The 15940-nt window shown below is 49.2% G+C and overlaps 7 protein-coding genes across 7 annotated transcripts; 4 read left to right on the top strand and 3 right to left on the bottom strand.

Moving 5' to 3' along the window:
- Positions 1-204: 204 nt before the first annotated feature.
- Positions 205-1062, bottom strand: ANOM_006567 (formyltetrahydrofolate deformylase; the record flags this gene model as incomplete). Its single annotated transcript, XM_015551823.1, has 1 exon — positions 205-1062. One exon carries the CDS (start codon positions 1060-1062, stop codon positions 205-207), a length of 858 nt encoding a protein of 285 aa, XP_015404818.1.
- Positions 1063-1834: 772 nt separating this feature from the next.
- ANOM_006566 (uncharacterized protein) lies at positions 1835-3508 on the top strand (the record flags this gene model as incomplete). Its single annotated transcript, XM_015551822.1, has 1 exon — positions 1835-3508. One exon carries the CDS (start codon positions 1835-1837, stop codon positions 3506-3508), a length of 1674 nt encoding a protein of 557 aa, XP_015404817.1.
- A 1235-nt stretch (positions 3509-4743) lies between these two features.
- Positions 4744-5365, bottom strand: ANOM_006565 (uncharacterized protein; the record flags this gene model as incomplete). Its single annotated transcript, XM_015551821.1, has 3 exons — positions 4744-4817; positions 4894-5018; positions 5073-5365. The coding sequence occupies 3 exons, from the start codon at positions 5363-5365 to the stop codon at positions 4744-4746; spliced, it is 492 nt and encodes a 163-aa protein (XP_015404820.1).
- Positions 5366-8363: 2998 nt separating this feature from the next.
- ANOM_006564 (lactonase family protein) lies at positions 8364-9644 on the top strand (the record flags this gene model as incomplete). Its single annotated transcript, XM_015551820.1, has 3 exons — positions 8364-8585; positions 8643-8751; positions 8815-9644. The coding sequence occupies 3 exons, from the start codon at positions 8364-8366 to the stop codon at positions 9642-9644; spliced, it is 1161 nt and encodes a 386-aa protein (XP_015404819.1).
- A 776-nt stretch (positions 9645-10420) lies between these two features.
- ANOM_006563 (terpene synthase family protein) lies at positions 10421-11768 on the top strand (the record flags this gene model as incomplete). The annotated part of the gene is made up of 4 exons (XM_015551819.1): positions 10421-10886; positions 10937-10965; positions 11015-11277; positions 11327-11768. 4 exons carry the CDS (start codon positions 10421-10423, stop codon positions 11766-11768), a joined length of 1200 nt encoding a protein of 399 aa, XP_015404815.1.
- A 725-nt stretch (positions 11769-12493) lies between these two features.
- Positions 12494-14128, top strand: ANOM_006562 (putative alpha/beta hydrolase; the record flags this gene model as incomplete). The annotated part of the gene is made up of 1 exon (XM_015551818.1): positions 12494-14128. One exon carries the CDS (start codon positions 12494-12496, stop codon positions 14126-14128), a length of 1635 nt encoding a protein of 544 aa, XP_015404814.1.
- A 128-nt stretch (positions 14129-14256) lies between these two features.
- ANOM_006561 (putative integral membrane protein) lies at positions 14257-15708 on the bottom strand (the record flags this gene model as incomplete). Its single annotated transcript, XM_015551817.1, has 5 exons — positions 14257-14705; positions 14775-14839; positions 14893-15290; positions 15359-15463; positions 15556-15708. The coding sequence occupies 5 exons, from the start codon at positions 15706-15708 to the stop codon at positions 14257-14259; spliced, it is 1170 nt and encodes a 389-aa protein (XP_015404816.1).
- Positions 15709-15940: the final 232 nt, after the last annotated feature.

Below are 15940 nucleotides of genomic sequence, written 5' to 3'. Positions count from 1 at the left end.
GGAATGGAGCGTCGCAGATGGGGGAGTCGTTACATGATGCGCAGTGGGAGGGAGAGGAGGACTATCATCCTTTTGAGGGGATTCGGGTTTAGCAGTGGATATGGCCTGACTGTAGAAGGGTGTTTTTTTTATTTATTTATTTATCCGTGTTTTTGTCTATCCTAGCCTTTTTATGTATATATGGACATATATCCATGAAGCACCCTAGTTGAACACCACAGTCTTGTGTCCGTTGAGCAACACCCTCCGCTCGGAGAAGTACTTCACGGCGGAGGCCAGCACGTTGCTCTCCACGTTGCTTCCAGCGTGGGTCAGCTCCTTGGGGCTCATGCCGTGGTTGACCCGCACAACGTTCTGCTCGATGATCGGGCCCTCGTCAAGATCGCTGGTGACGAAGTGCGCGGTGGCACCGATGATCTTGACACCGCGGTCGTAGGCCTGGTGGTAGGGCTTGGCGCCCTTGAACGAAGGCAAGAAGCTGTGGTGGATGTTGATGATGCGGCCGGACATAGCCTCGCACAGGGTGGGGGAGAGGACCTGCATGTAGCGGGCCAAGACAACCAGATCGATGTTGTGCTCCTTGATGAGCTCCAGGATGCGGGCCTCCTGCTGCGGCTTGGTATCCTTGTTGACGGGCAGGTGGACGAAGGGGATGTTGTAGGTGGCCGCGAGGGTGGAAAAGTCCGGGTGGTTCGAGACGATCAGGGGGATATCGATGGCGAGCTGGCCGGTCGAGTTACGGAAGAGGAGGTCGTTGAGGCAGTGGCCAATCTTGGAGACCATGATCAGGACGCGGGGCTTCTGGGTGGCGGGGACGAGCTGGAAGTCCATGGAGAGGGACTTGGCCGTGGGCTCGAAGGCCTCGCGCAGCTCGTCGATACTCTTCTCGGTGGCATTCTCGTCGGCGGAGAAATGCGTGCGCATGAAGAATCGGTGCGATGTCGGATCGCCGAATTGCGATGAGTCAATGATGTTCAGGTTGTGCTGGACCAGGAACGCGGTCACGGCGTGCACGATACCCGGGCGATCGGGGCAGGAGAGGGTGAGGATAAAGTCAGTCATTCTGATGTTGAATCGAGGATTCCCGTGTTGAATTAGGGGGTCGATGGTAATGCGCTGGACTGTAGAAGGAATCCTGCACCTTGCGTGCCGATCGCGAGATTTTGTGACGAATGCGGCGCTGACTAAGGCGGGGCTGATTGATAAGATTAGGGTTCAAATCGGAGGGGCAGCCGTTTGGCCGGTGGGTGCTCTACCACCACGTGCACCTGAAGATAGTAGCTAGAAAGCTGCATTAACTGATGGGAGGTGGCAGTGTCATCGCCATGCTGATTCTCGTGAATGCTATCAACGGCCTCCCCAAGCTGAATGACTGCTGGATCCATGTAGGAGGTGAAACAACAGAGTTCCAGTGATGGCCTGAAGAAGGACCTTTCCTGTTGCTGACTAAACCGCGCAGTACTTGCAAAAGTTAACTACTAGTCATGAACAATCAAAATAATTACAAAGCCATAGCTTCAGACTTCTATGTAAAGATAAGTAGTCGTTGTATTGATTCGGGCAGTGTACCGGCGGTATACTATATAGATGCGATCCAGGGTGTTCTGAATGAAGCGTGTTCGTCTGGATTGCGCGCGCCCCATACGTTCTTTTGTATATACTTACACTAGTGCCAGATTAGGAATTAGGATCTTTAATGCTTTTTTAGTTCATGATTTCCCTTCTCAAGCTTTTATTTCCTTTCCTGTAAGCTTTCAAGCAATGGTATGAAGGTTTCGATATCCTCAATCTGGAGTCCCAGGGCTTTATCAACCGACTGCTCATTGGGGATGACATGTTTGGCCATAGAGCCAACTGGGCGCCTCGCCTAGCCTTCCAGTACTACAAAGAGTCTGTCAGCGATCAACCTTCATTCCTAAAGCAGGAGGAGTATTACACAACTGGTTTTGAGAAAGCCGTGAAGAACGAAGAGGAACAAATCAGATACATCGAGAAAAGCAGAAATGCGATGACGTCCAACAAACAAGCAGCCGACTCCGAGATACAAATGCTACCTGATACTAACGGTCCGCTGAGAACTACAGCTTACAAGATTGTGGCCTTTACTCCACTTTTGAAGAAGAAGCGTCAGGATATAAAGAACAAGATCAGCCAGATTGAACTCAGCACGAAGTTAGATCCTGAATTGATCATCGAGGGCATTGGAATGCTTATTACCGTTGACCCATCACGATCGGCGATCAAAGACTTCCTAGATTTCGGATACAAGCTTTACAAATCCACAACAATGGTCAAAGATGCCGACGGAAATGACGTGAAGAAGGAATACATCATTGAGCAATTGGCAGATGCAGGGGACAGCATGGAGTCCTTGGTAGAGGCATTACAAACCAATAAGCAAGACAACACAATCCAACTGGACGACCCCGGCGCCATGAAACTCATTGCATCTAACGATGGCATTAAAAAGATATTGAAAAACTTCAAGGATGCAATTCCAGAGAATCAGAAAAGAGAGCTAGAGGCTGACTTGGATGACTACTTGAAGACCGTTCTCACCCGAAACAACGCTGTCTTGGAGTATAACTCCAACGTTCTTTTGCTGAAAGAAGCACTCCAATCACGACAGTATGCCCAGGAGCAGATTGAAAATCTTGGACAGGTCGCATTGAAGATCAACCCAAGTCTTCCTGCGGTGGTGTTTTGGCTTCGGAAGATGAGGGACAGTCTGCGTTTGGTGATGAAATATCTCAACTATGAGAGTCGGGCCATCAGGTTCTGGGGTCTCCGAAAGGAGGTTCCGTTCGCCGCCCCCGGTCCATTGATGAACTATATTGCTCTACAAAACAATCAAATGCATCTTCAGAGTATGTTCGACGATAGTGTTGCCTTGTACAGCGGCAACATCCGGGTTGTTTGGCCGCGAAACAGTGCAGATGCAGGTCTGCGTTATAAACTTACTCAAGAGCAATTGAAGATCTTAAAGACGCTGGACAACGAGGGCCGCTATACAGTTTTCATTCCTTTGAACTTCCACAATTCCCAGGGAATCTTTGGGGACAGCATTGATGTTCGATTGCAAGAAGTTCGTGTGTGGGTTTTCGGTGCTGAGATTGCGAAGATCGATGAAACTGGACACCGAAAATTGACGATTCAAGTCACGCACCTTGGAAATGAGACTATTTATGATGAGGAGAAAGCCCCTTTCGACCTTGAGCATGATAGCACCGAGGTGCAATTTGCGTACCATGTGGATCTTGTCTCGTCTATCAGGGAAGCAAACTCGAAGGCAATCTTTAGTGCTAGAGGGTTGGAGCATGACTTTGTCCTTGGTGGTCAACCAGTCAAGTCTAGTCGAGCCCCACTGGATCCTTTTATAACTTGGAGACTACAGATCCGAGAGAAAGATGCGAATCCGGGCACTAAAATGCAGGGTGTTCATGAAGTGTGCCTGGAATTCCGGGGTTCAAACCGGTCCTCAAAATACAGTAACAACCCACGTGCCTAGGTGCAATACTTAGTTATGAATCTGATTATTGGCTAGTGTCCAAAGGTCAATGTCTTTCATACCACAATACTGCATTCTCATAAACTCTGGAAACGCTTGCAAACCTTCAAGAGGTCGGAACACCTTCACCTAGTACTCGTTAATTGTCTCTACCTGTGTTTCGGGCAGGCGTATCTACTGTTCTGCTGTCTCCTTGTATCTGGAACAATAAATTGCTTCGAAAAACGGTGAGCAGACGATCAAAAGTCTGATGGGAGTCGCCACCTTGTATAATATCTTATCTGTTCTAACAAGGACCTTTAATCACTTGCTTTAGACTGTACTATCTAGCGTCAACAGCCGTCCTTCTAGTTGAATAAACTACTTCCTGAATAAATACAGAGCTACAAATGGTACCTGGGCAAGGCTCGTAAACTTATACAGATACACTAGTATGAAATAGATGGCTGATACGGTGTATATGTCTGGGTTAGGGGTTAACTATAGTTTATAAGTGCCTGCCTCTACTCCCTAATCCTAACTAAGATCACCACCAGCTCGATGGATGTCAGATCTTGAAGCAGTCCCTCAATTTTATAACTTCCATACCATGCCAGGAGTGGTAACAGAAATTATTACAGAAAGGTTAGGGTTTCTAAACTTCCGCGTAATCTTACGGGAGAACTGCTTACTGAAGCCTCGCTACAGATTGCGAGTAATGAAATATTCTAATTTAGCCAGATAACCGTTCTCTTCAATAGGAGAAGAGCAAGGGAATATCTTATCTGTATATTAGTAGTAAGTAATTTTAAGAATACTTAGCTGTTAAGTATTGTTTGGTTTCTGATGTGGTTACCGTATTTAATATGTTTAAATCATCTAGGAGATTTGAGGCGCGTCGAAAACGCGTAGTGAACTCGGTCGTTTACCGATCACGTTAGTCAGTGTATCGGGAGCAAGTCTCTGCTACAAGCATTTCATTCTCCTGTTCATCATTCTACTTCTGCAATCATATCCATTTGTAATGTATAGAATTCTAGATCACAACATATTGAAATTATTACTATCTATTATCATCTTGTGGTGGAGGGTTCAGTCCCCCAGCATATACTGAGTAAATGGGATGCTCCCTCAACAGAATGTAACCGCAGCTCTATCGGCCCAGGGTATTGACACCCTTCAAAAGAGAAAGTAAAAGAACCTTGCAGTCTGTAAAGCCCAATGATAGCACGTATTCCACATGACGGGCAAACAACTCATGGGCTGATTGGCTTTGCAACATGGCCGTGGCACTCAAGAAGACCCTGTTTGTTCATCTGGACAGTAGGTTCTATTGGAAAATTAGAACAAGTTCCTGAACTGATTGCTACTGGCGGTAGAGGGAGAAACCGTCAAGATATACTTACCCAATCGAATTTGGGCTTTAGGGGCAAGACAGTGACAGTACAGTGTCCATGCCCCAGCGTGGGTTCCGGTACCACGAGTTTCTCCCCCTAGCTCACACTTCACGCATTTTCGGCTGAAGTGTCCACTGGATATCGATCATTAGCATAGTACGATCATTGACGCAAGAAATAACACGTACTTAGGCTCCGCCGACAATTCGCCCTTCAACAGGCTCGCACCGAAACAATGATTCAAGTCCAACTCGCCATGAATCAGCGAGTCCTTACTTCCATCGGCAAAGCACGTAGCCCTGAGAACATGTCCTTTCTTCAGTTCTGGCATTAGGCAGTTTTGCAACCCCTTCGAAGCCCCGTCTCCCGAGCTACTCTGCGGCTGGGTCTGACTTGTGGCTTGAGATGTCTCATTGGTCTTATCTTCTGCGGCTACAACTGATGCAAGAAGAAGAAGAGATAGTGTGGAGAATAACTTCATTTTGTAGGCGTGTTGAGGGGGTTGAACCTGAGTTGTGCTGTTCAATAGTGAAGGTGGAAGTTGATGATCCAGGACCTCGCGGTCCTTTTATGTCTATCAGTACCAGCTCCTCAAGGGTCTACATTTTCATACCCCGATCCAGAAAATGAAAACATATAGGAATGTATAAGATCATCGTCGCAGGGTGAAAGAGCCTTGGCACAGTGCCCTGTTGCCCCGTCTTTGTTATGCCGTCCAGGGGCTATAGCTATATACCCGGTAGGTCCCGTCACTATAGAGTTTCACAGTTGCTTATGTGTAGCTATCAAAGGTTTCATTGACAACTGCTATTGGATAATACTGCACAGGGAGGGCATTCAATTAAGCATCCCCACCCTGAGCTATAAGTATCAACCGCGGAACGATTTGGGTTCACGCCCAATTAGTTGGAACATAAGGGCCCATTTCCATTCAACCCGACTCGTATGACTCTAGGCATCCTTCATATTGCCCCGCCGCTGCAATGTATCTCCCACTCTCCCGGGCCTACCCACAATGCTTTCCGAGTTCCAGGCGTCCAGCCTACCGGGCTGACTTCCTTGGCACGGTCTATTCTCCACTGAGCCGAGATGGGGGAAACGCGCGATTATATTCCCAGTAGATAGAAACAAAGACAGGTAGACTCTTATACTACAAGCCAAGCACCGATATATGTGCCCAGGGGGTGTACCTACCCCACAATAGTCAATCCGTTCCATCTTTACACTGATCAGTCTACCTTCACCTCAGACACACGCTTTGACAGCATCGCACTTTTTCCGGTACAACAGAATTCAGAACTACAGGACAAAAGAAGACACAGCTATCGCGGTTTTGTAGTCCAATATCTTTCTTTTCCGAAGCAAGGGGCGCCAGTTTTATCCTCAACGCAGGGGATGGATCTCGGGCGTGATGCGTCGCTGAACCCAATCTGGGGACCACTGTAATCATGGTGGTTTCTTTAGACCAGCTCTGCTCTTGGTGCAGCTGGAATTGTGTTCCTCTCCAATTCGTCCGACCGCGGGACACGCACAGTGCCAGACTTAACAGACCCCGGCGGTTGCAAATATAACCCAATTATAACAGCTCAAGATAGTTTAGACCCAGGGGTACGATGTGAACTTTAGCATTGCCATCACCTTACTAACATAGTCAACACGATGGCCAGCAGCGGTCAGGTCAGGACAATAAGCAACCCGTCACGTGTACTTAGCTAAAGCCCGTCAGTTTTACCCCATACCTAACACAGCCAAACCTGGGGGTGCGGGTAAATACGTTTCCGCTTCGGAATTATACTTACCCGCAGTCTGCTTCACCGATCATTGTACACTTGGGGTAATTATCTCTCTTCTTCATTTTTCCCTTGTGTTTGTTTACAAGGGAGGCTGTGTAGATCTAGAATGAGCTTACTCATTGACAGCATTCATGGTTGGTTTGACCGGCTTCGACACGAGCAGTTGAATACCAGGTCACGGGTTGTCCATTTCCTTACCATTTCGGGCGACCTGGGAGTGTTCCTGCATTTTGGATCACTTTTTACATATACATTGGTCATGTGCTATGTGCTAGAAATAAAGGTTTATTACTGACAGAAAGCGGAATACCTGATTTGCGATGAGTGTTTGAGGAAATACACTGTATATATTTCTAGCGCATACTCCAGTCATATTGTCATGAATAAACGGTTAGAGAAAAAGAAATTTTTGTTTCACTGTCAACCTCGTACTTACTTACTATACATATGGCTAGAGAAGATAATAAAAATAGCCCTAAATTACTGCATGGTTTCTTGAAGACGTTGTCTTTAAGTGGATGTTGCTCATGCGGGTACTATTAGGCGACCATCTCAACACGCTAAGCCTTCCCATTCCCCGTTGACGTACGATTAGACTTGCTAAATTAGGCTACAATACCTTAAACTTGTTAGTGCTGCTGGAACTGAGGTACGCATAATCCACCCAACCCGATTTCTGGTACAGGAGCAAAAGGACAAATATGACCTCCTATGCAGCTTTACTCCGGTGACCGTTGATAGATTTCAAACGATCTACGGACATTATGTGCGGAAATGATTGAGTTCCACTATGGGATCCACGTGGAGGTCTAGTTCAGCCCTAGAATCTTTCCTCACATGGATTGAACTTCACACCGATCTTGGTACGGAGACCAGTGACTTGGCCGTGCGTCATGCAGGTAAGGCCCTGATGAAGACAGTGAGTAACGGTACCACATTTCTCCCGGGATGGAGCCTTTTTGTTCAATAAGAGACCCATGATGCTGCGATGTGTGGCCTTCCGGGCGTCCAGCAGCGACGCCATACGTAATACGAGTGCCGTGAGACTGAGAACAGAGAATATTGGATAGACGGTGATTGTTGTTATCGGCAGGGATGCTAATCTACCACAGAGAGTTTATATAATTCATTCTACTTCCTCCTCACAAAGAAAATTCCAGGAGATTGAATCAGAACTAATGATCTCGGGTTTGCAGGGGATAGTTGGAGAACCCCCCCCAAAAAAACAGAAAAGAAAAGAAAGTAAGACTTGCTGTCTGAGTTTCCGAGGTTTTTCGCCAGGAGATATTGCAAGTTCTAGAGGTGGTATAAAATGGTGAAGGAGAAGATCAAAATAGAGCTCCTTCGAGTCCTAGTAGGATGGGGAATAGTACGATGGATAATAGACTGCAAATCTGCAATAAATAACAGCAAAGACGACGATGACAACAATTCTTGGGTAGGCTACATCGTAAAGGAAGGGTGTTGACGACTGTGATACTCTAACAAGTGTAGGGTTAATCGCGGCGATCACTCTGGGGCTAGTTCAAGCTGGTGGGGTGGCCGGCCTGAGGCAGCGATGCATTGCCGCCTGCGATTGCCGTTCCCCGCGTTCGGGTGATCTCAAACTCCGTCCTTTCTCCGGACCAGACATCTGTAAGTAGACATCATGTCGGCCAGTCTTCCTCTCTTTCTTCGCTCTAATCGATGTTCTCGTCGACTTTTCGAGCCATACCGGTTTCTCGCACTATCTCTCGCGCCTTCTCCCAGTCAATCACCCCCAATATGAAGCACCATCTTATGGTCGGTACCTGGACTCCTCCAGGCCGCATCTATACTGTCGCATTTGATGATGAGGCACTTACCCTGGACCTGGTCAAGAAGACCGACATTCCAGAGGCTGAGCCCATCTCTTGGATGACCTTCTCCGTATGTCTATCGGTCTCGACATGTTTCAATTGACATTGTCTGACTCAATTGCTATAGCACGACAAAAAAACGATTTACGGCGCGGCCATGAAGAAGTGGAACAGTTTCGCCGTCAACAGCTCCACCGATATTGTCCACCAAGTCTCCCACCCAGTTGCTGGTCACCGTACGTCGCAATTCTTTGTGGAAAGCCCTCTGCTATTGGAAGCGGTATTCTGACTCCTTACAGCCCTTGCTGCCAACGACGACACCAATACCCGTGCCATCTTCGTTCTTGCCGCACGTCAAGCCCCTTATGCTGTTTATGGAAACCCCTTCTACAACTATGCTGGATATGGAAATGTCTTCTCGGTTGAGTCTGACGGCCGTCTCGCCAAGAACATCCAGAACTACGAATATGAGCCGAACACCGGTATTCACGGCATGGTCTTTGACCCAACCGAGACCTACCTCTACTCTGCCGATCTGTCGGCGAACAAGATCTGGACCCATCGCAAGGATGCAACAACAGGCGAATTGACCCTGGTGGATTGCATTGATGCCCCCTCGCCGGATGACCACCCCCGCTGGGTTGAGATGCACCCGAGCGGGAAGTACTTGTACGTGCTGATGGAGGCGGGTAACCGATTGGGCGTATACGTCATCGATGAAAAGCGCCATGTGCCCGTCTTTACGCATATCACCTACCCATTGCTCCCTCCAGGCCTTCCCCCTCGCAACAAGTATCGCGGCGACGTCACCTTCACCACCCGCAGTGGTGAATATCTCTTTGCGACCACGCGCAGCAACCACTTCGATGTCACAGGCTACATCACGGCCTTCAAGCTAGGCCCGAATGGCAACATCGAGCGACAGTTGTTTATCCACCCGACCTCGACCAGCGGTGGACACTCTAATGCGGTCAGCCCTTGTGATTTCAGCGACGAGTGGCTGGCGCTGTGCGACGACCAGCTGGGATTCGTCGAGATCTATCGATTCCGCGATGAGAATTTGGCTCGTGTCGCACGAGTAGATATCCCTGAAAAGGGATTCGGCATGAATGCCATCTGGTATGATTAACGGTTAAACGCAAAGCTTATAAAATAATGCAATGATAGAATAGAATGTTTATAAAGATTCCGATTCCTTCTTCCATTAAATGCGTCTGAAAGCCAGATTCCAGGAGCAGTATCCCAGGTTAGACGGGATGTCCAAATATGGAAGGAGCCGTTGAATATCATCCGGTTTTAGATACGGGAGACGACGGCCTGCCGCTTCATTCAGAAATAGACCATGAATAGCCTTGCACATACCTTCAGATCTGCCTTGGCGGACGTATCAGCCAGGGATATAGAACGAGGGCCATGGTTCAACACGTCAAGTGATTCCATAGACTCACTGAATCTTGCATAAACAGTTGTGTTACTATTTCCAGCACCGCCTTGAATCTACATTCACAAGAATCTTTTTGTGGTCGTTTTCAAAATTAAAGTGGAAGATAAGATAGGCAGGAAGGATATTCTAGGCACAAGTCTCAGCACCTGGCCTTCGCTCGATGCTGCTCTGTACAGGATACGTCCTTGAGATATACTTGGAATTTTATGGGCATCAAACGAGTCTGGTTGAACTCTTATCACGTCATTTTACATCCCCATGCACGTCAACACAAGTCTTAGGTAATTAGCCAAGATGAGGACCCGGGAAATGCCTGTTATGCTATATCGCACAAGGCCTGCGTGACATAAATAACTCGCGTGGCAAGTCGCGATCTATATAAAACAACCGTTCATCCCCTGTAATCGGTGAAAAGCAAGACGTTCCTCTATGCAGGCAATACTGATTCCACAATATCTTCAATGACCACATCGTATACAGCTGCTTTTCCTTTCGATCGAGGACCTCGTCACCCTATTAGGCCGGTGCACCATTCATATGACCCAGTACCCACAACATCAGACTCCCCAAATCACGATCTCTTTGACTTTCTTGCCAAAGCCGCCAAGGATGACCCAGCATTGCACAGGTCTTCTTTTTGCCTTAACCCCGAAGACCTGGGCGTATCATGGCAAACATTCTTTCCCGCTTGTCGGCAAAGTCGACAGTGGCGAGAGGCAGAGGACGCTGCACAAGAGCTGACAGATAGGCTCTTTCGTGCGAAAGGCTCGTCCGGGAGTAGCCTTTGCAAGCACTGGAGAGACTTGGCAGAGATTCTCCAAGTGGTTGAGACAGCTGTTGGATGTACCGTGTACATGTATCCGAGAGCCGATTTGGTCAGAATCCGACTCTTAGCTCAGCTACATGTCGTAATGTGGATTCATGATGGTATCGTCACTATGCAACTCCAGACCAGATCTTCGTTAACCAATCAACAGATGTACCGCGTATTGCTAAATGCCACCAAGTAAGGTCTCAGTGACATAACACACGCAAGTCTACTAAGAGCATTACAGGAAGAGCTCCAGCAAGGCCGAAGGTCTCCTGCGACGCCTACTCGAACGAGTTGCCATGAAGGTTCAAGTCCCATATGCCGCCTAGTTTCCAGTGTTCTGCAGGATATCCTTCAAGCGGACCCTATTATTGGATTTGAAGTCGCAGCGGGGGCTTTAAAGTGGTATCGGAGGTCCCGAGCCCACTGCTCTCGAGACCAGGGCAATTGCCGACCCACGACCATATCAGATTACCTTGAAGCAAGTGTTGGAGATGTTACTACGGAGTACGCTCGAGTCAAGCATTTTGCCGTTTATGGACACTGATGATTTCAGCGTCTATCTTGCCATGATCCGCTTCGCGGGATCAATCCACCTCACCTCTAGGCAAAGCCAAGATCCTATACTGAACAATATAGTGAATATCTGGTCAAAACACAGAATCATCGTCAAGGATCTCTTTTCATATGAGAAAGACTGTCTCGAGCATCAGGTTAACGACTCCGCAATCGTCAACGCCGTACAGGTCTTACAAAGCGAGTTCAACGTATCTCCCGCAACGGCGAAAGAAGTTGCGCGTAATATCCAGCTGGATACGGAACGAGAAATGCACGCACTTTACAAAGAGATCCTGGGTAGGACAGGCAATGGCAGCCCGGAGGCCCGATATGTTCGGGCGCTTGTCGAAAGTCTAGCCGGAAATGTGTTTTATTCCTCCACTGCGGAGAGAAATGCTATGCCTTTACTAGGTAGGTCTGCTGAGGAGAATGAGTCCTGATGCACTGTTGTCTACAGAAAGTTCATGGTGGAGTATGGAAGAGCTAGCTTCGGTAGAAATGACAGTACATCTGTATTGCTGCGGGTCTGTTGAAACCTCGCAGATCTGAGTCGGTGATGTACTTTTGAATACCACGATACATAAACAGTAGCTTATTGAGAATTACCGTGTCGACTATTCGATCTCGTACATTGCCTGGGAGAAGCGCCGATACTGAATCAAATGTCTTGGAATTAGACGGCCATTGCCGCAAACGGCTGTATGTATGCCTGGACAATAAGGTACCTGTGCTGCATACTCGTGTTTTGCCTGGAACACCAGGCATCAAATCTCGAATCCCGTGCTTGCCTCGATAATTTATGAACCACCACCACCAACATTTTTCTAGATTTTGTCGTCTTCCCTTACTCGAGGTGTTTCTGGATAGCATCACAACTTGACACGTTGTATATATTTCTCTTCCAAAAAACGGCCAATCCTTTATTAAGCATGAATCAAACCCCCAATTTCCGGCTTCGAATTGATCGCCTGCTTCCCGATGACTTCATCCGCCAGTGTTCGGCTATCTGGTCGGCAGTCAATCGGCCTCTCCCTGATCCGGGAATGTGCCCACGGCGATACAAAATGATATTGCCCCCGCGATCCCGGTCGAACCCCTCCTCTCCAGACTGGTTAAGGATATTGATTTGAATTGGACCATCATACACAGTGAGAAATAACCCACCATGGCGACTCCCGGCCTTCTTTACGTGACGATGCAACCCCGCGATTCCCTCCCCGCGGCCCAGTTCCACGACTGGTACAATACCGAACATGGTCCCCTACGCCTCCGTCTGCCCTTTGTCACTAATGGCTTTCGCTATCGTGCCGTCGACGGCATTGAGCCCGAGTGGGTGGCTCCGTACGACATTACCGACATGGTGGAGCTGACGCGCGAGACCTACTTGGCTCTCCGTGGGGATGGTGTGAAGACCCCACGCGAAAAGGCCACCATGGCCCAGATTGACGTTGATCGTCGCCTTTATGATCTTCTCCATGATCACAAAGACGCCGATTACAAGCCTCTCGAGGAGATACCCGACACTGAAGCCGCCGGCTCGGTACTTGTCTCTGCCTTGGTCTCCGTTCCCGCCGATAAGGAAGAGGACCTCAAGAACTGGTATTCTGAAGAACACTTCCCTATGCTAGCACGTGTGCCGGGCTGGCGTCGCAGCCGCCTCTTTGCCACATCGTCGATCGACCCCAAAGCACCCCGAGAATTCCTATGCCTACATGAGTACAGCGCGATCAACGGCTTGGGGGGCCCTGAACACAAAGCTGCGATGGATACTCCGTGGCGCAACCGCCTGATGAATGACCCTGCTACGAGCAAGAAGCGCCGTGTGTACCAGTGGGCTTATACATTCGGCCCAGCACCACGCGAATTGTCTTCCCTGACCTCCAAGGATGTTGTCGGACCTTGGGCTTCCAACGACGGTCGCACCAGAACGCTTCCTTCGGCCACGCGCCCGGCCGTCGAGTCGTTTATCACCACTCCGGACGGTGTAGATCTCCCATACCGCCTCGAGGGCAGCACCGATCCCCATAGCCCTGTCATTGTCCTTAGCAACTCCATCCTCGTCGACTATACCATCTGGGACAGCTTCGTGGATGCCTTTTTCTCCAACCCCAAGAACCAGAACTTCCGGATCCTCCGGTACCTGACCCGTGGCCGTCTCCGCGAGTGTGGGGAGAAGCCCATCAATATTGATCTTCTGGCATCGGATATCATCGCGCTCCTCGATGCTTTGCGGATCCCCAAGGCGACTCTGATTGGTGTCAGTCTGGGTGGTGTGACCGTTCTCAACACGTCGTTGCTGTACCCCGATCGCGTGACCCGCTTCATTTCCTGTGACACAAATAGCTCGGCGCCCGAATCCAACCGCAAGGCCTGGAATGATCGCGTGGCCATGGCCGAAAGCGACGGTGCAGTGTCCGCCACCACTCAGGAGCCAATTATCGGTGAGCAGTTGTCCGAAGTCACCACCCGTCGGTGGTTCGTGCCTGAATCATACGAGACCCAGCCGGAAGTTCCCGCGAAGGTGAAGGAGATCGTACGCAACAACAGCCTGGACGGTTTCCGCCAAGGCGTGCAGGCACTCTGCGCATATGATGTCCGGGACCGCATGGCTCAAGCACAGGTGCCTGGGTTATTTGTCGCCGGCGAGGGAGACGGTGTACTGCCGAAGACAATGCAACAGATGGCAAACGATTTGAAAGGTGGCGCCGAGCTAAAATTAGTTCCCAAGGCCGGGCATCTGCCTATGGTCGAGCAACCAGCGGCCTTCGCTGAAATTGTCAACGGATACCTACACGCATAAATAGTCAATATGAAGCATTTTCTCGATCGTTCCAATACTGTTCATTTATCGTATCATATTTGGCTAAACCCGGTGATAACTCTAGGAAATATATATATATAATGAAAAATAAAAAAGATTAACATAGGCTAGCAGTGTTCCCTCACCGTCTGGGATGTACTCGTCTGCGTGACCTCAAATGTCTGATGAATGCCCAATCCCATGTCGCCCCCTACCGCCGGCAACGCAGGCGATCCCTGAGCCGTTAAGCGTTCCTCGCTACTATTCGGACTCGATCCCCCATGCCACGACCCATTCTGGTCCTGGCTTTGCACCGTCGTCACCGTAATCGCCAACTTATCCGGCCTCAGCCGGTTCTGGGCGCTCTCATCCAGCGACCCCAACGGATAGGGTCGATCTCGGCTGGCACCACCGGGAAGTCGAGACCCGGATCGACCGGGAAAGGGAGAGGGATATGTAGGATCGGTGCGTGAACCGAGCCAGTGACGGAGGAGCGGACGAAGGGTAGCGAGACTTCCAGCCGTGATACCAAGGCCAACTTCGATATTGGACCAGAGGGCGATTTCGACTGTTGCATCTGTTTTCCATGTCCATGTTAGCCATTGTACCCCGGTATATCCACGTCAAAAGGAGACAGGGAACCTACAAAGAAAGTCCGGGTCGTTGAATGTATGAACAAAGGGTATACGGATAATGACAGCAGAAGAAGCACTGCACCAGTTAGCATCATTCCACTCTCCCCAGAGTCCCAAGGATCCACCTACATGCAAGCCATACTCAAGATCCCGACCACCGCAAGCTTCGTCTGTCTCTTCATATGCAAGTCCTTAACCAGGAAGATAGGCAAGATGGCCACGGTGAAATCGCAGATCACCGCGAACGCACTGTAGACATACGTCATGGCGATAATGATCGTCATATTGAGACAATGACCCTCAATATTCGGGTCGAAAGCGACCTTAGTCCAGAAATACTGCAGCGGCTTACACTGCAGGAGCATGAGGAACATGAAGACGAGACCGGCGATAACTGTCAGGATCATCACGATATAGAGCGACCATATATGCTCCCGTTTGACCGTGATGCGCATCAGGAAGATGCAGATGGAGATTTTGCCGCCGACGGAGGCGAAACAGTACGCGATTTCACATAGCCACCAGTACTTTACTTTTCATGTTAGTCTGTGTCGGGTTCGATAGGAAGGGAAGAGTGATGGTGGTGTGTATATACCCTCATGGCCGTCACTCGCTGCACCGCCGTCAGATCTTTGTATTTTCGCCCGGTACCCCATAAACTACCTCCGATCATACAGGCGGAAAACATCACATAGAATAACTATCATGATTTGGTTCTCTTGGTCAGCCATTGCTTTCTTCTTCTTTTTTTTCCCCTCTTTTTTTTCACGGGAGTGTTGCGACGAGACTAACCAATGCAACCACCATTGCCCCGTCATCCCAGCCGAATGCCTTCACTAACCATCCTCGCACGTAACATCGCAGGATCACCGTGACGACTGCCACCGACATGAAGGCGGCCGCAACCGCCCTGACTTCGACACTGCGGTCATCCGCATGGTCCATGTCGATGATGAGGTCCGGACATGGCCAGTAGAGGTTGTGGGGACAGGCCTGGGGGCAGACGATATTATATTACATTGTTAATATTAGGAGAGATCTGGAGACATTGAGCTTGGCTCGGTTCCAGCTTTCCTATTCTAGAGCCACTACGAATTAATCTAGCTGGTTGGCGCAAAGGGGGAAGAGGGACTAAAAAAATAAAAGGAACTGGGCATTAGTAGTCGTAGGCTATGGC

This window comes from Aspergillus nomiae (assembly GCF_001204775.2).
Source record: "Aspergillus nomiae NRRL 13137 chromosome Unknown contig00240, whole genome shotgun sequence".
NCBI lineage: Eukaryota > Fungi > Ascomycota > Eurotiomycetes > Eurotiales > Aspergillaceae > Aspergillus > Aspergillus nomiae.
The sequence above is the reverse complement of the archived record's forward strand: the minus strand, read 5'-3'. Positions and strand labels throughout refer to the sequence as shown.